Source organism: Melanotaenia boesemani, chromosome 12 (genome assembly GCF_017639745.1).
Source record: "Melanotaenia boesemani isolate fMelBoe1 chromosome 12, fMelBoe1.pri, whole genome shotgun sequence".
NCBI classification, from domain to species: domain Eukaryota; kingdom Metazoa; phylum Chordata; class Actinopteri; order Atheriniformes; family Melanotaeniidae; genus Melanotaenia; species Melanotaenia boesemani.
The window spans coordinates 10,639,993-10,660,492 of NC_055693.1; the positions used below are offsets into that span (position 1 = coordinate 10,639,993).

Genomic DNA, 20,500 nt, shown 5'->3' on the forward strand with positions numbered 1-20,500 from the left:
TTTGAATCGTGAAATTAAAAACTCTAAAATACCACACAAAATGCAGACAGTTTTATCTCATACTGGTGCAAAGCTAACATGTAATAACAAGCAGCTCATATATGTACAGTTAAAAAACCTTTTCTGGGACAGAATTGATGGACCACATACAAAGTAAAGGCCACAACAATCGCTAGTATAACTAGATGGGAATTCCACAAAAAATTCTAGCTGAAAATGAACTATCATCATTCCTCCATATTATTTCCTTCTAAGCACTTTGGGTTTTAAAAAATTTCTGTACAATTAAAAATGACTTTCATCGTCACAAGTCCTACTAGGCATGCCTGTGCCGTCTGGAGGAATATCATGCTTGAATTCACATGAGGCTACAACACCATCAGGATTCATGGCTCCACAGCACCGTCCCTCTCTGCTTCACAACACCATCACAAGTCTGCTTCTGATGATGTTCTCTGCAATAGCGTTGTCTTGAACTCCTTTGTCAAACACAGTAAAATAACCTATATAACCAGTAAATGCATGACACTGTTAGATTATCTACTCTCTACCCAGACACAAGTGTCTCATCTCATCTTTAAAGAGGTAAAAATGTTATGGATGCTATTTTGCTGATTTTACAGAAACTAAAGTGTGCAAAAAATTAACTTACTGAGCCACATATCCCTTTTGTAACAATGCTATGATAACCTTAACCTTAAAAGGAAACAATAAAAGGTTGAAAATTAAGGCTTTAAGACCTCAGACCTGACTTGAAACAAATGCAAGCTATTTTGGATCAACTGGAGCATCTTTATCAGACTGAAACCTGTGATCTCACAGGAATAAAATCAAGAAAACAATAAAGGACATAACCAGAATACGTGGGTGTGGGTGTGCAGTATTTATGCATGCTATACCTGCGGGACTCCATAAAACAATGCAGTATCATAATAACACAACCATATATTTATCACCGGCTGTGTGAGCCCTGTGTGTGTACATGCTCTCATTAATCACAGCACCGTTGTTCCTGCAGCGGGATGCTCTGATCTCAGGAGGGGAACCATCTGTTGCGCAACACCTCTTCTTCTTCTGTGGTAAGAGGAAACACACTGCACTCTGTACACACTGAGATGGTGAAACACTGAACTGCTGGAAGAAAAATATCTTGAAGAGTCATAAGATGATTTTGCTAAATCTTCATGGAAAAACTTCTATTTCTTCATGTGGAGCAGTTTAGCCTTTAAACATCTTTAAAACTGTTCCACAAATGTTCCTGTAGTTCCCTCTGCAAAAGTCAGGAAGCAAAATTAAGAACTCTAAAACTACAGCTGCAGCTGTAGGTATACATGCTAAATCCTTAACCTCCAAATGATGCTATAGGGACAGTCAGCGGATGGCCAGAGCCATTGGTTTCTCTTTTGGGAATAAGTGATCTTTTCAAGATGTGAAAATAATTCATCTGATAGTTGAGATCAGCTCAGTTTGGACCAAAGTAGACACATTTTGAACCTACTCAACTGACTTCATTTGAGTCACACTGCTTGCATAGTCCAACCACAAACATTAACCAGTGACCTGTGGGGGGAGAATCCTCCTCCAGGAGTCGGAACCATGGTGGGAACACCTGCTGGACACATGGTTTACACAAGAACCAGAGCCCAACTAATCTGCTTAGGGGCCTCTCAGCAGTTTGCTGGCTCATCATTGGGCAGAAGGCTTGAAATGAGAGTAAAATGCAACAAGTCTGAAGGAACATCTTTTAAAACACAGAATTACATTTCTATGAATGTACTAATGAGTTCACAACCACATCTTTGATACTTAAGATGATACTGTATGAGTCAAGATCCTTTTTATTTTCTTTAGTAAGCAAAGATCCATGTGCAAAGAAAACAAAACTTAAATATCAACACAAATAATGACGACTTGACCCACTGTTAGAAGACATCTGTGCAAGACTCTCATGTAGACCATACAGGATATATAATAAAGAGCTTTTTCTCTGGGGGGAAATCTGTTAGCATATAATAAGAGCTTTAATCCAAATAATTAATCATTTAGAATAAGATTAAAAACTATGAAGAAGAATCAATAAAGGAAATCAATACCGTTTTTGAAAGTTTTTTGCTTAACCATTTTTCCCCAAAACAAGTCTAAAATACAGGCAGGAGTTTACTCTGGAGTGAGGTGCTTTGAGTGTTTGCTTTGTGTTGCTTGTTTGCTGTTTTCTATACTTCCTCTGTGGTGTTTTAATACTGCCATCTTCTGGTGTTAGCTAACTCTTGCAACATACAATTTGAGGGGATGCTTTTTTTTTTTTTTTTTTCCTCCCCTCTGTCACTCTTGGCTCCTTTTCAAGCCTTTACATACATTTAACTTCCCTTTATCCTCTCACATCTCACATTATGACAACTGGGATAGATATAGAAAATGGAAATATGGATCATTATATTTTCTCATCTCTGAGCTTTCATCTCGGTGCCAAAGCTTCCCAAATCACCAATATAACAACATGAAAACATGAAACAATGAGAATACATTTAATTGTTTTGTATTTAAAAACTAATAATAATAAATACTCTGCAAAACGTCAAATACCATAGCAGTCAATATTCATTTGGCCCCACTTGAGTTTGGAAATTTCTTTATTTTTAAACTTAAAAACAGAAATAAAATGTGGTTCTTTAAAAATTATAACAAGATTCCTGTAGTAGATATTTATCAAAAATTATAAACTGCCTTTTTTCAAAAGGTCTCATAACATTTGCGGCTCTAAACGAGTTTTACTCAGCTGGGCTGAGGGGAAAATGGCTCGCAGACCCCTGAACTAGCTCCTCGCTCAGATCGCAGGGATTTGCCTTCATTTCCCATCAGCCCCCTCGGTGATTTCTCCGGAAGAAAACCTCTGCTGTTCCTTTGCACTTCCTCTTTCCGTCAACGGAGTTTAGGTAGGTCTGCTACTTTGTGATCCTCATCCTCAAATCTTCACTAAATCAAGACTTTTATGGGTCATCCACAATAAATAAACATGTGTACACATATAATCGACATACAATGACTGAATGAACTTATTATTTCATTAGTATATATGTGTTTTTAGAATTTTTATAGTGATTGTGTGTCGGCGCTTACTGACATGGCGCAGTAGCAGCAGTGTGATAATGGCAAGAAAGGCCGGCAAGCACAACGGCTCTGGTTATATTTTATATTTACATGTCTCTATGAGAAATTAAACATATTTTGTTTTGTACATATGTGTCAAATGAGATAAGGAAGAACTTCTGTGATCAATGCTAATCCATCGCTAGCCTTTGGCACAGCCGCAGTTATCCTGGCTAGCTGCCATGCTAACTGTCTAAACTGTAGCATATCATGTTAAGTCAATCACGCATACTGTCTTTAAAACACTTTCGTACCGTCATAATTGAGATTTCTTTTAAAAAGAAGTTTTGGATTATTTTCCATGTCTTTGAGGGTGGCAGGACCGTTTATTGGCTCAAAGGTCTAATAAAAATAGTCCTAATGTGAACTGCTGTCTGTTTCAGTACACGATGGGACGTGTGATCAGGGGACAGAGAAAAGGTGCGGGCTCTGTATTCAGAGCCCATGTCAAGCACAGGAAAGGTGCAGCTAAACTCCGTCATATTGACTTTGCTGAACGTCATGGTTACATCAAGGGGATTGTGAAGGTAAGTAACCCCATGACTTGATTCATGTCCTCCTGGTTTTTTTTTTGTATCTGTGTTCATTTTTGTGCCTTTTCCTCTCAGGACATCATCCACGACCCTGGCCGTGGCGCTCCCCTGGCCAAGGTGGTCTTCCGCGACCCATACCGGTTTAAGAAGAGGACAGAGCTCTTCATCGCTGCTGAGGGCATCCACACTGGACAGTTCATCTACTGTGGCAAGAAAGGTACGAGTCAAAGCAGAGAGCAGTGCATAGTAGATATTTTGATCATTTGCTGTTTTCCAAGCTCCTTTCATAGATTTTATTAGTTGCCTTCTGAACTTGCTGCATCATATTTTGCACAACCTGCCTGTTCCACATGCTGAAATGGTTGACAAGTCAGTAAGCTTGAATGTTTTGTATATATTTGCTTTTGTACTTTGCTAATAAGAAGAGTCATTATTGGTCACTTGAGGAGGCTGGTTAGTTCATGGTCTCTGTATCTGCAAGAGTTTCCCTTGTGCATTGAATTTCCCAGAGGAAGTTTCTCAGAGAGAAACTTATCTGTGGACATCCAAGTGCAGCTCACATCCACTCCGGTAAGGGCTGTGCATAAGCTATGAACAATAATAAAAATAATTCTATTTAAAATGTGTATCTTGTTTTTACTTAAATTTTGTGTAAGAAAATTAAGTGCTTGTTTTAACATGTAGTTAATTTTCTTTCCATTAAGACTAATGCTTAGTTAATGCAAATGAGACCTTTTACTTGGCCACTATAGGACATGCGCCTTTTTATCAGAAGCAGCTTTCATTTTCCTGTTTGTGTGTGTGAAATGGGCAGATTGTCCAGGCACAAACTGAATTAGTTCTCTGAATGGAAACACACGTCGTTTGAGTCCCAGTTGGTTTGAATTGTGAAACCAATCCATCTTTAATATGAACAGCACAGCAAATGAAAGAGGTTGTCTAGTCTATTTTTGTGCAAACATTAAATTTAAGATTTTTTTTTTTTCTGGTCTTTGTACGTCATAATCGGGATGCGTCATCTTAGTGAAGTGAAGATGACAGTTTTGTCATTTTCGGAAAATTTGATAAATGTCTTTCGGTCTAATTTAGTAGAATTCACCATCATGGGGAAGGTTGCTACCTGACAGTTGAGCAGAAAACCATCATTGACACCCTCCATATGGAGGGAAAGCCTCGAAAGGCAATTGAAAAAGAAGTTTGATTCTCTAAGTGCTGCATCAAAGCACATCCATAAAAAGTACAGTGGACGGAAAAAGTGTGGAAGAAAAAGGTTCACAACCAGCAGGGAGGAACGCAGCCTGGAGAGGATAGTCAGGAAAAGGTCATTCAAAAATGTGGGGGAGCTTCACAAGGAGTGGACAGAGGCTGGTGTTAGTGCTTTAAGGGCCACCACACACAGACAGATCCTGGACCTGGGCTTCAAATGTCAAATTCTTCTTGTCAAGCCGCTCCTGGACAAAACACCATGTCAGAAGCATCTTACCTGTGAACTGGTCTGGTGAGCAGTGGTCCAAAGTGCTCTTTTCTGATGAGAGCAAACTTTGAATCTCATTTGGAAATCAAGGTCCCAGAGTATGGAGGAAGAATGGAGAGGCAACAGTCCAAGACACTTAAAGTGCAGAGTAAAGTTTCCAGTCTGTGTTTATTTGGGGAGCCATGTCATCTCCTGGTTCTTTATTATGTCACCGCAGCCGTCTACCAGAAGATTTTCGAGCACTTCATGCTTCCTTCAGCAGAAAAGCTTTTTGGAGATTCTGACTTTATTTTCAAGCAGGACTTGATACCTGCCCAAACTACCAAAAGAACCAAAACCTGGGTCAGTGACCAACGGATTACTGTGCTTGATTGGCCAGCAAACTCTCCTGACCTGAACTCCGTAGAAAATCTCCCTAATTTACAATCCAATATATAAACACATTAAACTTGTCTTTAAAAAAGATTTCTGTGAGGTTTAACTTTAATTCCAGGCGACAAATGAATAAAAGCTGCTTCAGCCTTGCAGGAAATAAATTTGGGGAATTTTGAAAAAGGTTCAAAACAAATCATACAAAGCATAAAGTGTACTTGATGTACATGTGGGGGGAAAAAGGCGTGTGTGGATAGCTCAGTTGGCATAGCATCCATCTCCCATGTGGGAGACCAGAGTTAGATTCCCTCAAGTAACAAACATTAACGCCTTCCAGTTGGGTCCTTAGCCAAGACCCTTAACACTAATGCCTAACCACTGGAAGTCTCTTTGGATAGAAGCGTCTGCTAAATGACTCATGTAATTGTGTGGGTCTCACCATTTTTTTCCCCCCCACAGCTCAGCTCAACATCGGAAATGTTCTGCCCGTTGGCACAATGCCTGAGGGAACCATCATCTGCTGCCTGGAGGAGAAGCCCGGTGACAGAGGCAAGCTGGCCCGCGCCTCAGGAAACTACGCCACCGTCATCTCCCACAACCCCGAGACAAAGAAATCCAGAGTGAAGCTCCCATCAGGCTCCAAGAAGGTTATCTCGTCTGCCAACAGAGCCGTCGTCGGTATGTCCTCCTCGTGACTGCGACACAGTTTAGTATTTGAAATGTTTGGGGAGTCTAACAGTCTGTCCTCCTGTGTTTAAGGTGTGGTGGCTGGTGGTGGTCGTATTGACAAGCCCATCCTGAAGGCCGGTCGCGCCTACCACAAGTACAAGGCTAAGAGGAACTGCTGGCCGCGTGTCCGTGGTGTGGCTATGAATGTAAGTAAACAAACAATACCAATACATTTATTATTTAAAATGGTAAATGGGTTGAACCGAAAAGAGACTTGTGGCAAATGAAGGTGATAAAGATGCACGTGTAGGTCGGAGCTGAGCAGTCATTCAGATGTACATGACATAGCCTGTTGAAGGATTAGAGGTCTCAGTACTTTCAAAACCTCTTTTTTTATTAGAGGGAAATAATTTTTAATGACTAAGTTACAATGAACTATATCTAAAAGTCTAAACTCTAATGATGATTAGATGGCTTCATAGACTTCTCATTAGAACTTGTAGTAGTTCATACTAAATATTTTTCTCCTCTATCCCTACAGCCTGTTGAGCATCCCTTCGGTGGTGGTAACCATCAGCACATTGGCAAACCCTCAACAATCAGGAGGGATGCACCTGCTGGTCGCAAGGTCGGTCTTATCGCTGCTCGTCGTACAGGCAGACTGCGTGGAACAAAGACCGTCCAAGAGAAGGAGAACTAAACATGGCTGTGTTGTTAATAAAACATGTTCCAAAAACATTGTTTGCTGGCATCATTTGAGTCTTTGTACACAGATAACCTATGAATCAGATTGTGCAATTAGATGGTAAATGATACGATAGGACTAATAGTTTTAATTACTTTTAATAGGCTTAAAGCCACAATGTGCATCCATTTAATGTCCTCAAAGTTATGGTTTCCTCTTTCCAAACAGTTTCTTGCCTTTGAATAACCATTAGTCTTTTGAAAATGATATATTCCCACTGTACATCTAGTGAGGCACATAAAGCCAGAATAATATGACGTTAAGCTGGATGATATGAACTAAATATCTATTTACCCAAATAATGATATACATCTCGATATATTCTCAAGTTATCAAAGATATCGCTAATTTACAGCCTTCAGTGCTAAATATACTTTAAGGATCAGCAGAGCGTGCATTAAAACAGATGACTGAAATTAAAGTAGCTTTATATGAAATTAAATGCTCCATAAACAAAAATACAGCTGTGCAAAATGCAAAAGAAAAGATGTTTTTAACTCAAAACGAGCTATCTCGATATAAACAATATTCCCTCCTTCTATATTGCGTCTGATATAGTCTCGATATATTTGAAAATCTCTATATATTGCTCAGCACTATTTGATGTTACCTTCTGATGGGCAACTTGTGCCAGTCAAAAATCATTGTGGTTGTTCGTTTTTTCCACTAGTTGATGGTGCAAAATCAACTCAGGTTGCACCATTTCCCTGTTGATGCAAAATAAAAAATTTCCCTCTATGGTCAATCATAGCAATTTGCAAACCTTGAGGTATTTCCGCTAAAAATCCCAAAAGTTTGAGCTCAAGCTTTGCTGTAATAATCACTTCTGACCACAAGGGGGAGCCAGAGTTGCAGAAACATATATAGCATCTGTTTGGTAAAAAGTCCTGTACCCTCAAGCATTGTAGCCTATCAGAGCAGGAAAATCAGTTGTGAGGTTCTGTATTTAGAAACAGAAAGCAGGTGTGTTCCTGGGTCCTTATATTAAAAACATCACACGTAGTGAGAAAGCGTTAATTGAAATACCTCTGTTCCTCATGCTGTGACAAGTCAACATGCAGAAAAGCTCAAACTTGTCCAACAGCTGGAGCCAAAAGCACATATGAAGAGCATAAATAAATCTGTTATGACTCAACCTCAGTAAAACTGAAAAAAATCATGCCAGTATAAATAGCTTGTCTGACAAGTCCACAAGTAAAATGAAACGCAGGCAAGATTCAATGTTCTTTATTTGCTAAGGGCGCAATGCTTTTTTGTTATATTTCTGTGCACAAAAAAACCTCACAAAGTGAAAGTCCACATCGCGACTGTAGCTCCAGAATTCAACGTCACACCATGGCCAAAACAAAAGTCGGCAAAAAACAGGGCGCAGAACTCTGTACAGTCAATATCTTCTTTAAAAATAACACAAGGACGAAAATGTTCCTCTTAAATCAAATTCTATTTTTAGTGAAATACAACAAAATAAATTCTATAAAATAAGAGCAAAATATTTAAATATAATACGGTGGGCAGAATATTTTCATTTGCAGGAGTATTTGGTATGTTTTAGACAAAAAGAAAAAAATTAAAAAAATACACGCATTCAAGTTACCAATTAAATACAGTATTTACTGATGTTTACCTTTAACTCCTACAGAATTACAAGTTAGCTCAAGTTGCAACATGACTAACCAGCTGCTATTCTTACTGTAAAACCCTGCTGTGGTACCTTCTCTGTGTGAAGCGACAGGAGGGGGTGGGGGGGTCTTGCTGCTGCTCAGGATCACCCAGAACTGCAGCCAGATGCCAACCTGACAGGCTCCACTTCAGAGAGAAAGCCGATGGGCAACAAGTCTGTCTACAACTAAGCTCTATTGAAGAGACAGAAGCAAACCACACAGTCTATAATACACCAGATAGCCCAGTGCAGCAAACCTGTTGCATATGTGTTCATTTTTCTGAATTCCTATAGATGGAAGCTAAGTTGTCTAACCCACCAAAACTGACTGCCAAATGTGAAGTTGGAGGATTATAATGTGCAATTGAAAAGCCACTTATACATTGGTTCAAAATATCGCCCTCATTGTAGATAGGGTAGATGAGTAGAAAAAGAAAAAAATTAAGGGTAACATCGCCTCTCTGGAGATGTGGATTAAGAACAGCTTTAGGTTGTTATGATCGCAAGTCTTCCCTTGGGCTACACTATTCTGGTGAGAAGCCATGCTAAATGTTACAGCATATTAACTAGAGCTTCAAAAAGGATTGAATTACCAGAACAAACAAAAAAAAATAAAATAAAATAAAAAGAAGAAAGGCAATGAGTTTCAGAACAATGTTGCATCACTGCTTTTTCACGTCAACCAAACACCGTTAAAGTCCACCCAACCAATCCATATCTCACACTAAAACCAACCACAGCTCGTGAGTCGATTTGGCATGGGTCATAAGGTTGCCAAGGAGCTTAAGAATAATAATATAGTTATGATAATAACAATGCGTCCTTCTACAGTTGAATGACCAGATACCGTCCGATGGTAGAACAAACTGTACTGCTGAGCATGGGTGATAAAACAAGGAGTTGTTGTCTTCTTACAGTTTTTCTTTATTTTTTTTTTTATTTTTTTTTTTTTTTGTCTTTTTTTGGGGGGACTTTTTCTTATTTATAATATCCATTTCGTTTTTCATAGTATCTGCAACATCTCCCAACAGCAAACCACACAGAGTTATGCTACTGGGGGATCTGAACAGTCAAGAACATTAACATACTATGTACACCTTTACGTCATGTAGACAAGCGCATCAGCATCGTCAGCTCTGGGTAAATTCGTTTCTCTGTATTAGAACTTGTCCAGTCCGTCGCCTCTGCAGCCGCCAGCAGACCCCCCTGTCACAAGGTCAGGCAGCACCAGGCCAGGGAAGAGCACCTCCCTCAGGCTGACTGGGGAGAGAAGTGGCCTGGAGATGGGGGGATGGAAGGCCTGGCTCTGCCCTGTCCTGGGGCCGAGCAAGAGAGATGAAGAGGAAGAGGGGCCCGAAGAGGAGCTCTGTTGACCGAAGGATGAGAGGAAGGAGAGCAGGACGATGGAGGCTCGAGGCACAGCAGAAGGTGGTTTGGGAGGTTACTCCTTAGGCGGGGCAGGCGCTGGGGTAGAGGTGGGGGCGGGGGCGACCTCCTCGGTGCCTTCCCAGTTCTCTTGTGTTCGTGGGCCTGAGCCAGGAGTGGTACCAGGGCCCGGGGTGGGCGTCTGGGTTGGGCCTGGAGTTGGAGCAGAAGCAGGGCCAGGACGCTGGGGGTTGTTCAAGTGCTGAGCAGCAGGCCCGGTGTACGGCTGACCATGAGGGTGGTTGTTCTGTTTCACAGGAGAGAGAGTGAAGGAAATCAGAACGAGCTTCTGTTCCACAAAACCTAACATATTAATATGTTTTTAGGTAGGTGAAGATCTGGAGAAGTTCTCATATTTACATGATTACTTTCAACAAAGCCATCTAATTAAAACTTAGCAAGCTGGATTCTCAAACTAATCCTAACAGAATCCATCTCGCCAGAGACAAACATGTGTGGTCTAAACACAAAAGTTCAGATCATTCAGCGCCTCATTTCCACCCACTGTCTGTGCCAGTTAAGATGTTTATCTGACCGATTAAAATTAGGTAATAAGTCCCATCAAAGCACCACAACAAACGGATCCCGGAGACAAAAATAAAAAGCTGCATGTTTCACACTGACAACATGAACCACAGACATGTTGCTTTACTGGTGTTGCACTGAAGTTTCTTCCAACGTCCATCAGGTTACTGTGAGTACCAGTGTCCCAATTGCTGTTTTTTGTTTTTTTAAAATCACGAAAACAACTATAATAAACAGTTAAATAAAACATAACTAACTAAATGTCATGTATTTGGTACTGAAACTACACACAAGGTCTAACTATGAAGAAAGAATATGAAGTCAGACTGAATTTGGAAAATCAACAGCTTTTTCTTAATTTTTTGGTTTGTCAACATCATTTTAAAACTGGAGGAAAAGCTAAAAAAAAAAGAAAAAGGAAAAGGTTATTAATGTTTTTATCCGTTGACTACGTTATCATATGGAAAACTACGCCAGTCTTTCTGCATCTTTTGCCAACAGTTCACAACATATTTTAACTGGCCTGAAAACAATGAGTGTATAGCTCCAGTCTTCCCTTCCCTGGATCTCGTTCTTAATCTCTTAATTGACATTGATTTTGAGATGCTATTGCTCACTTTTAAAGTTAAATGGATTAGCGCCATTCTTTTCATACCCACATATGACTCATATTGACTCCTGTGAGAGCACTGGAGTCAACCTGCTCTTGGATGTTCAGAGGTCCAGATTAAAAACAAAGGTTAGCCAAGTTTTTTAGTGGTTGCATCAAACGAAGAGTTTACCTCTCAAAAGATATGCACTGCTTACACTCAGGCAGGTTCAAGTCGCTGCTAAAACCTCCCCTATTTAACACTCACAGATGTTTCTGTGCTGCTCTTATATTTGATTCTTCAAATATTCTAACTGATTGTGTTTTAGTCTTTTGCTGCCTTATTGTCAAAGTTATAAATATAATTTTGGCTAAAAAAAAAAAGAAAAAAAAACTTTTTTTTAACAGTCATTTCCTACATGTCTGCTATGAAACTGGATGTGGAACTATTTGTCGAGTTTTTAAATGACACTGACTCTTATGCTCTGGTTACATTCCGGTAATTATCTTTTTATAATCACGTTACTCAGCATAACATTTCTTCCACCTTTTTCTCTTTAATACTTTCACTTCTTTATTTTATAGCTTTACAATGACAATTTACCACATTCAATTAAGTATTTAATCAAAAATAAACTTAACTGTTTTTGGCTTTATAAAATGAAAACAATGTGCAGCATGTGATGGTCCAACATGTTTGTACAGCAACAGATGAAGAAGAAACTATTCTTCAAGCATATATGCTTATATGAAGCATTTCTGTTCGGATTCGTGATGCTTTGTTGTTTTAAATCGTGTGTAATTTAATTGTGAGTGGGCTGATGCACGCAAGCGTTCAAGGATTATATGAGAATAAAATTTGCCAGAAGAGACCCATGCTAGGCCTGCAGGGTTGTATCATAAACTGACTGGAAACTTGAGCCTCTAATTACATAAGCACTCAGGCACAAAATAACACATAGAAAATGTTATTTGTCGCCATGGTTACTGGCACTTAATTGACAGTGCAAGACTGGGTACGGGAAATTGGCGCCATTTTCGCATTAATGCTCTGCTCTGATGGCTACGAGACACAGACAACAATTCCAGTAAAATGAAGAAGACCAGAAGGTTCTTTTAATACCACCGAGTGTCACTCTGAGACACTACCTGCTGAAACTGAGTGGATCCAGGAGAATGTGGGTACAGAGAGGTGTCCTCGGGTGGGGAGGAGTCTTGATCGTCAGGTGCTTCCTGTTCATCTGGCTCCTAGAATTTGAGAGGCAGATGTCATCACAAATCATTAACATTTTTCTAGACAAATATTAAAAAGTAGGATCTGCTTGTTTATATGAACAAAAAGCACTGGCTACAAGGCTAAGCTCTGGCATTTCAGTGAGAAACAGTGAGTAGGCTGCATGGGAAAGTCAAATTTCCTATTGTGGTGTAACGTAAATCAGGTTTTAATGAGATCAGACTGAGTGTGTGGGTGAATCGTGCACCTGAAAGCCTCCTCTCGACATGCTTTAGAAATGGAGCTAAAAAAGACCACACGCATCTCCCAACTGTGGAGGTAATTTCAGAGTGCAGTTTTCAGATAATAAAGCTCTTCATAACTTATATTTATGGCTGAATTTCAGGGAAGTATGAGAAATATTAAGTGATGCCAGCTTTTATTAAAAATAAAAAATAGCTCTGTAACACAGAGACCTGCACGAGTAAACAGATGATTTACAGACTCTTGTACCATCATCATGTTTTAATTTGACTTAATATAATGACCACTGAAACTTATTACTTTCAGCTTTTTACTGGTTATTCAACCAAAACTGGGCCTATAACTTCAGAAATGACTAAGTCATGTACACATTAGTCAAGCAGGTAAAGATACTGTAACTGCTGCCGAATACTGAAGTACAGCTGAGGCTTTAGAGATGCAGGTGGTGAGCCACACCGCAATTTGAGTTGGTGGGGGAGGAAGGGACAAACTGGCATAGAGGACTAGATTGAGATGGAAGACTGGCTATGTCAGTGCTGTTGCTCTGAATCATTGGGACTGGGCAACTGGACAGGAAGAGAACAAAGATCTGTTCACTGTGTGCAGCTGCATAACATGACTTCTGACGCCAGTTACACTACATAGCGCCCCACATCTCACCAGTGGCCTGTCTAGCTTTCTTTTAAATGTTTGTCTATGCAGTGCTCTAAGCATTCAAGAAGCTAAAAAGACAGAAGAGCAATAATGTGTCTTTTTCAGGAGTAATATAAATCTGAAGTAAAACTGTTGACAACTTAAGGCACTAATTCATGTTCAATGCTGTGTGTTTAACCTCTAACGATGATCTAAGCTAGAAAGCTTAAAGCTAACTAAACAAGTGCTGAATGTGTTGAAAGCCTAAACACTGATCAACTGTTCAATGTTTCTCTGCTGAATCTTCAGGTAGATTTGGTTGAATTTCCTTCCTTTATGTCGTGGTGCCTGGAATACTGACCTTCCCTGGGCTTCCCTGAGTACACTTGAGCTGTGTATGGAATATTACAGGAGAAGTGTGTCATTTTAGTGGATTTTTTCATCATTAAAAATACAAGTTACTCATTTTAAGTGAGAACAATAAAATTATATTTGTGTGTATTGTCGACTTAAGTCATGAAAAAAAACAAAATCAGCCTATTTTTTTTCTCGTTTTTAAATCAGAAGTAAAAAAAAAAAAAAAAAACATGCTACATATATATATATATATATACACTGATGAGAAAAAGAAAACTATACATAACACCAATCATCTAAGTAAATAACTGAATTAATTCCTTTAGTGTGCTACATAAACACTCTACTAAGTCATGTTAGGCCATTCAGTGGGTAGTTGTATTGATGAGATACAAATTAGATTCAGCATTTCTGTTGGATTTCACGATATCTCTTAACACATTCCCTAATGAGAAACTGTGGGTGTGAATGGGATATAATGCAAGAGCTATTACCTCTTCAGGACAGAGTTCACAAGCCTTGGCCAGTGTCATACGTGCACTGTGAGAACGCTCCAGGAAATATCCATTGGAGGTCTCGTTGCTCTGAACTGGAGGGGACCAGTTGTTGTAGGTGTACTGAGGATTTCCTGTGTATGGCCTCCTCTCCAGCTCATCCCCTAACCACTCCACTGCCCATGTCCACTTTCGCTTCAAGTCACCATTACTCTATATGAATGCAAACACAGGTTTCACAATGAAAAGGCTCATTAGCAAACATAGCATTTCGTTTAAGTATTTAGGATTTCAGGTAGAGTCTTATGTGAATGTTAGGGAGTGTGTGGTTGAGAGAAAGTGTACCTGTAGGATTTGGTAAGCCACAGAACAGTTGCTAAAGAGGGCCACCATGCACTTGATACACTGATAGGCCCGTTTCTGGTAGTGGTTCTTTGAGCGTTGGATGGTGTCAAACAGCCCATCTCGGTCATCAGGAATGCCCTTCAGCACATTGTGGATCCTAAATACAGGCACAGAAAGAATATAAACCTTAACAATGATCACAGTTAAAAACATTAGAGAATTTATAAAATACACACGTCTGACCTGTGGGTCTGCCAGGAGTCCTCAATGAGCAGAATCTGTAGCAGCAAGTCCAGGTAAGGCCTCAGCTCATAGGTGTAGGAATATGCCACCTGTAGACAGACATGTTTAATGAAGATATGTGGAAGTAAGCCATCTTGTCGGTCTAAAGAGGTATCAGATCTTTACCTGCCAGAGCAGTTCACTGAGCACAGTGGAGGAGAACTGAGGGTTCTCCCAGCAGCAGAAGCGAAGCAGCTTCACCGTCTCCTCTGAGTTGCTGCAGTCCTCAATTATCTTCTTCACGTAGCTCGTCCTCACAAACAGGATCTCTGCCACCAGCTGCTGAACAGGCATCACTGGAGTTGTCAGGTTGGTGTCCCCATATGGATTAGGCAGGGGAGGGTTACCTAAAGAGAACAGAAGTTGCTTTAGATTGTTCTTGCCACAATATCCTTTGTGCATCAATCATGGAAGCCCTCAGCTCCAAGCTATGCCTACACAGCAGAGATGCCCAGAGTAGCTGTTTTGTCAGTCACTAGATCCTGAGCAAGGATGAAAATCCTCATCGGGCTCCAATTCTCACTATCACACCACAACACACTGTTTGCTGACAACAGCTAAGTTTCAGGGTAAAACTCACCATTGATGGAGGATTGCATACGTGAGGAGACGTCACAGCAGCGGACTAGCTGTGAAACCACAGTGTAGAGCTTGCCCAGCTCTGCATACTGGTACTTAATGGGAGGGCCAGGACCCTCATCCAGAGCGACCAACATGAAAGTAGCAGGAACATTCAGCTTCAGTAGCTGAGTCTTCTCTGCCAGGCCTGCGTGTGGTAGAAACGAAGGAAGAATGCAACTATATTAGTTTCATGAAACAATTAACTGATGAGCACATCGACATGAAGTACGGGTGACGTTTTTGTGCTCCTTACCCAGATTGGCATACATGACAAAGAGGTTAAAGTATTGCTGCAGGTGGCGGCCATGTTCAGAAACCTCTCTTCTCAGCAGGTTGAGTACAGCTCTCAACAGGTGGTCACTCAGGCTGAGGTTATCACAGCCCTGATACACAAACAGAAAAAAGCCCAGTCAAACCGTAGTACGGTAGATCAGGAGTACAAGTTGAACACATTACCTGAATCAAGTTTCCACATGCTGAGATCTGACACCAACCTGTGCTGAGGGTCCTGGCGAAGCCGTGGGAGAGGGACAGGGGCCGTCTTGCAGGGAAAAATGAGCAATGAAGACGATGAGCTTGGCAAACGCACCACGGACCTCAGCACTCGGGCACTCGAGCAAGTACTCGGAGAACCGGTTGGGGTAAGCAAACAGAACGTTGTGTGCAAACCAATAGCGTACATTCTTACTGTGTCTCAGCAGGATGCAGAGGGCATCATACCTGGAAGGAAAGATCATCAGAATTAGACTAGATCAAAAACACAAGTCTGCCATGAATATAGGAAAACAAAGCTTACCAGTCACTGGCAGGACCCCGTACTACTTTCTTGGTGTGAAAACCTGTGCTGAAAAGGAACCTAGCAGCCAGCTGAGCACTAATCATAGCAATCTCCTCTGCCTCGGGCAGAAGATGGTCTTGTCCTGATAAAAAGAGAGGAATAAAAACAAACTGAAAATGTGCAGCTTCATTTTTTCTTCAGTCCAATAAAATTGAAAACTGATAGAGGCACTCCTTATAAGCAATTATTTAATCTTGTACATGAAAGTTGTATAAAAAGTAGGAAACTAAAAGATTATTGAAGATGTGTCTTCTTAACTCTAAATGAAGTACATCTGCTGTAATGACTACTTAAAATAATTATTCTGAGTCTAATCAATAATGCATTGGGGCAATTATACATGAAAGGCTGTGCAGTTCACTGCAGTATATGCCGTCCTTTCTCCCAGTGATTCTTAATATTAACATTTTGAAAAAGGCAAAGAGGTCAGAGATTAGTGATAAAACTATTATGCAGCTGCTGTATCTGTGCGAGAGCAGCCGCAAAATCCGCAGATTATATGGGTTTTTAAAAAAAAGGATCAACTGATTTTCATTATTTCAAACTTAATTAATCAAATATTGATTGTAATTTTTTTTCCATACGTTTCCTTTTCTGGTGACAACAGTGACCCTACTCTCACGTGGCTCAGCAAAATCTTAGCATATATATACACACACACAACTGAAAGGTTGTCTGCGTTGCTTCCATCCAAAATTGGCTTCTTTTGCAGAAATATTGACAAATTTGGATTTTTAAAAAATAGCACTCATAATAACTGTTTCTGGACACCTGGTGATAAAAATTCTAAATGTAAGACTGGAAAACTACCAGAAACTTCACAAGTAAAGGAGGATACATTGTTTTTGGTGGATTATGTTAACAGATGTGACAAGGCACCTGCATGCCCCAAAACCCTTCTCTCACAAAGCTAACACCAAATTCTGACTTTCTTGATCAGCATTGGATTCACCTTTTAACTGTTTAGCAGCTTATTACCTCTCACATTAGCATCTAATGCGAAGACCACGGGCGCCACCAGGTTCAACAAACACCAAATATTTTGAATATAACAGGAAGTTACATCACCACCCACATACGTACTCCAAAATAAATCTGATAATGGACTAGTAAATGTAGAAAACTATCTTTTGGATATCGTATTTAAGAAGTGCATGTTGATTCGTCAGATTATTACAAATGTCTGATTACTTCCAGATATGTGATTATTAAGGTCATATAATCGGGATCAGTGTTTTATAAAAATAGTTTTCGGAGAATATATTAAATATTCAAGAAAAATTGGTGTCCTTAAATAAAAATAAATTAATCTACCGAACTGAAAAGAATTTAATTGAATTCCAATTGAATCAGGCTGTTGTGAATTTAATCTAATCTGGAAATTAGCAGTGGTACTCAGCCCTAAAATGAAGTGTTCAAAGGATAAAAGAAGCCCTTGAGGGTAATTGGAGAACAAAATAATAACTGGAAGAGATTCTGTGGAGCTGTCTGAAAGAACATGACACTGAAAGCTGTGTTTTTATCTGCAGGTAAAAATTATGCATACCTGGAGGAGGGTTTAAATAGACACTGTTACAGGTCAGAAGTTTCTTAATGAACTGGAAATATTCCAGGCTGTATTGCATTCGGTTGTGCATGAATTGGACGTTCTGCTTGCGGACACTGCACTCGATGACACTAGGCATCTTGACCTGATGCGGCTTGGAGGAGGAGATGGTCAACTCCGAGATGTATTTGACAAGCTCGCTGTCCTTGTCCAGTGAGTCCATTCGCTCATAGAACAGGATGTAAGCATTCCACCAGCGCTTCTGCCTTCGATACGACATCCTTTTCATCATATGATCAAACACCTCCCCCATGTATTCTCCTCCAAAGCATTGGTTCTTCATCTCCTCCTCATCGTCCATCTTGCACTCAGTCACATCACCATCATCAAACTTATACCAGCGGTTCTTCTCACCATCACCCCCGTTCCTCTGGATTATGTAGGAATAGTAGTGTCCGCCACTGGCCTGGCCTGAGTGGACCAGCACTCCCACCAGACGATATTTGGAGCTGCCTGGAGGCGTGGCCTCAGACAGCTCATTCTGTTGGATCACCTGGTTCTCTGGGTTTACGTCATCACCCTCTAACTTAGCAACACCTGCTACTGTGTACGGCTCCATGTCCAACTCCCTGGGAAACTCAAAGTAGTCGTTGAACTTGATGGCACACTCCCTCTCCCAGTCATAGTCAAAGCGCTTCAGCTGGATGGCCAGGACAGGCGGCAGCTTCTTTATCAGCAGACGCTTCACTGTGTCCACCTAAGGGAAGAAAGCCAAATGTTACACATCAGCTTTAGATTCTTTAAATGAATCCTGCAGAGGTTTACAACAGAAAGGGAAAGGAGATATTTCCCCTACTGCTTTTTCCAAATACTGTTGCAACTATTTAGAGTAAAATCAAATCAGTTATTGGTTTGCAATCAATTGGGACCTCATAGTCTCACCTTTTTGTTACACTTTTCACAGTGGTAGGCGTTGGCTCCCTCCAGCAGATCTCCTTTAACATACTGCTCCATGGAGTCCAACAAGTTTTGGTGGTTTCTAATGTCCACATTGAGTGTTGTGAAAGACTCCTCACACTCATACCTGAAAACAAAATTATCAGTCAACAAGTTCCATTTCCAGTAATAAAAACACAAAGAAATAACAGTGCTCACCTGTGAGGACATCCCTGACAGATCTTCTGGTCAGCAAAGGATCCTCCTAGAACCTTGCTGAGCATGGCGGGGTGGCCCAGAGCTTTCAGAGCTTCATCCAAACTGTCCACCAAAGAGTTGAAGAACTCCAGAGCATCGTGCTGTTCCCTCAAATTAACCGGCTCACCCCATAATCTAAAAAAATTATGAAATCATCAGAAGGTATTTCAACATCACAAACAGCTAAATAGTTAAAACACAGACGTAGTGAAATTATCTTTGAAATACCTGAACTGTTTCCAGAATCCCCTCGGGACATAGTACTGCAGTCTGGATGCAGCAAGATGACCAAAGATGACCTGGAGGTGACGCAGCACACCGATGTTGTACTCCTTCCTGTCCTCTGACTTACTGGAGGGTTTATCATCAATTGGGGGATGGTAGCTGAACACCTCATCGCGAGGATCTACGTTACTCTGTGGAGACAAATCAAGAGACAAATCTTACAAAATTAATCTAAATCTAATACTTATCTTTAACTGGTGCTGTCTTATTGGGAAAACAAATCATGTGACTATAATAATTTATTTTCTAGAATGATTTCCTACAGATTCTAAAATCCATGTTGCCCTCAGCTCCAAGCTCAGCCTACATGGCATATGAGCTTGAAGTTGACCATTTTGTCAGCCACTGAATGCTGAGAAAGGATGACAGTCCTCATGGGGCAAAAATGTTATGAAACAAACTCAAGAGTACCTCATTTTCCTGCTTCTCATCTCCTGACATGTCGTCATCAACATCGGTGCCCGTGCCCTCAATAGCCAGAATGCCATTGCGGATGGGAGGGATCATGTACAGCTGCTGGATGACAGAGTTCATGTAACAAGTGGCACCGGCGTTCTTTAGACCTACAAAGCCTTTGTTGGGCCGTGGCCCCACTGGAGGCAAGTACTCCCACTCCGTCAGTGTCTCGCAACCTGAACACAGTGGGAACAAACACACCCATAAGCATACTGTTCTTAACAATTTATTAGTTAGGATTACTTCTGAAACAGCTACAGACAAGTCTCCCCACCTAAGTAGTACATGTCAGTCAGAGTGTCAGCTATTTGTTTTAGGTTGCGGACACAGCCAACAGCCAGTGCCACCAGAAGCTCGAAGCCGGCATTGATGGAAGCAGGACTGCTACACACTGGGATGGCCTGCTCGGTGGGGAACTCCCCGCTCTTCATGTACTGCAGGTAAACATTAGATGCTGGGAAAATGAAGTCATCGATCAGCTCCTAGTAAAAAAAAGACAGGGAGACATAATCTCTTAGTAGTGTTACAAGCAAGGAGAGAAAAACCAGATACAGTATGACTCTCTACTCTTCTATCTTTATTTACATTTCAAAGCATGATTTGTACTCTGTACCTTAATGAGGTTGGCTCCTCCCTTCTCACAGCCGATGTAATATTTTTTCTCTGGTGTTTGGAAGGCTAGAAGCTCTTTGGTGACCCCAAGGTGGCCCTCCAGGATCGTCTCCTCCACACCAGTCTCCCCTGTCCTCTTAACCTCATCCTAGAGTATGAGAACATATAGTGCTCCACCAATGCCGCCCCAAAACTGATAAACTGAAACAGGCTTTTAAAAC

General features: G+C 40.7%; 2 protein-coding genes across 2 annotated transcripts in view; one reads left to right on the forward strand and one right to left on the reverse strand.

Annotated features, from left to right (window-relative positions):
• The first annotated feature begins 3,498 nt into the window (after window positions 1–3,498).
• Window positions 3,499–6,933, forward strand: rpl8 (ribosomal protein L8). Its single transcript, XM_042002150.1, has 5 exons — window positions 3,499–3,674; window positions 3,756–3,897; window positions 5,986–6,204; window positions 6,286–6,401; window positions 6,737–6,933. Exons 1-5 carry the CDS (start codon window positions 3,537–3,539, stop codon window positions 6,893–6,895), a joined length of 774 nt encoding a protein of 257 aa, XP_041858084.1. The 5' UTR covers window positions 3,499–3,536; the 3' UTR covers window positions 6,896–6,933.
• Window positions 6,934–8,151: 1,218 nt separating this feature from the next.
• Window positions 8,152–20,500, reverse strand: part of usp9 (ubiquitin specific peptidase 9) — a 34,601-nt gene continuing 22,252 nt past the window's right edge. The window contains 17 exon segments of the mRNA XM_042000832.1: window positions 8,152–10,272; window positions 12,289–12,387; window positions 14,101–14,313; window positions 14,446–14,602; window positions 14,689–14,777; window positions 14,854–15,074; window positions 15,308–15,493; window positions 15,602–15,731; window positions 15,843–16,068; window positions 16,145–16,268; window positions 17,733–18,489; window positions 18,675–18,816; window positions 18,888–19,061; window positions 19,155–19,342; window positions 19,623–19,843; window positions 19,942–20,149; window positions 20,281–20,427. Of these exon segments, the coding sequence (XP_041856766.1) occupies window positions 10,042–10,272; window positions 12,289–12,387; window positions 14,101–14,313; window positions 14,446–14,602; window positions 14,689–14,777; window positions 14,854–15,074; window positions 15,308–15,493; window positions 15,602–15,731; window positions 15,843–16,068; window positions 16,145–16,268; window positions 17,733–18,489; window positions 18,675–18,816; window positions 18,888–19,061; window positions 19,155–19,342; window positions 19,623–19,843; window positions 19,942–20,149; window positions 20,281–20,427 (3,513 nt within the window). The 3' untranslated portion in view covers window positions 8,152–10,041.

Bases quoted from the DNA above. Each gene is read 5' to 3' on its own strand.
- rpl8 (XM_042002150.1), top strand. From the start codon at position 3,537: ATGGGACGTGTGATCAGGGGACAGAGAAAAGGTGCGGGCTCTGTATTC. The intron at 6,205-6,285 runs GTATGTCCTCCT...CCTGTGTTTAAG, and splicing joins TGCCAACAGAGCCGTCGTCG to GTGTGGTGGCTGGTGGTGGT. The intron at 6,402-6,736 runs GTAAGTAAACAA...CTATCCCTACAG, and splicing joins TCCGTGGTGTGGCTATGAAT to CCTGTTGAGCATCCCTTCGG.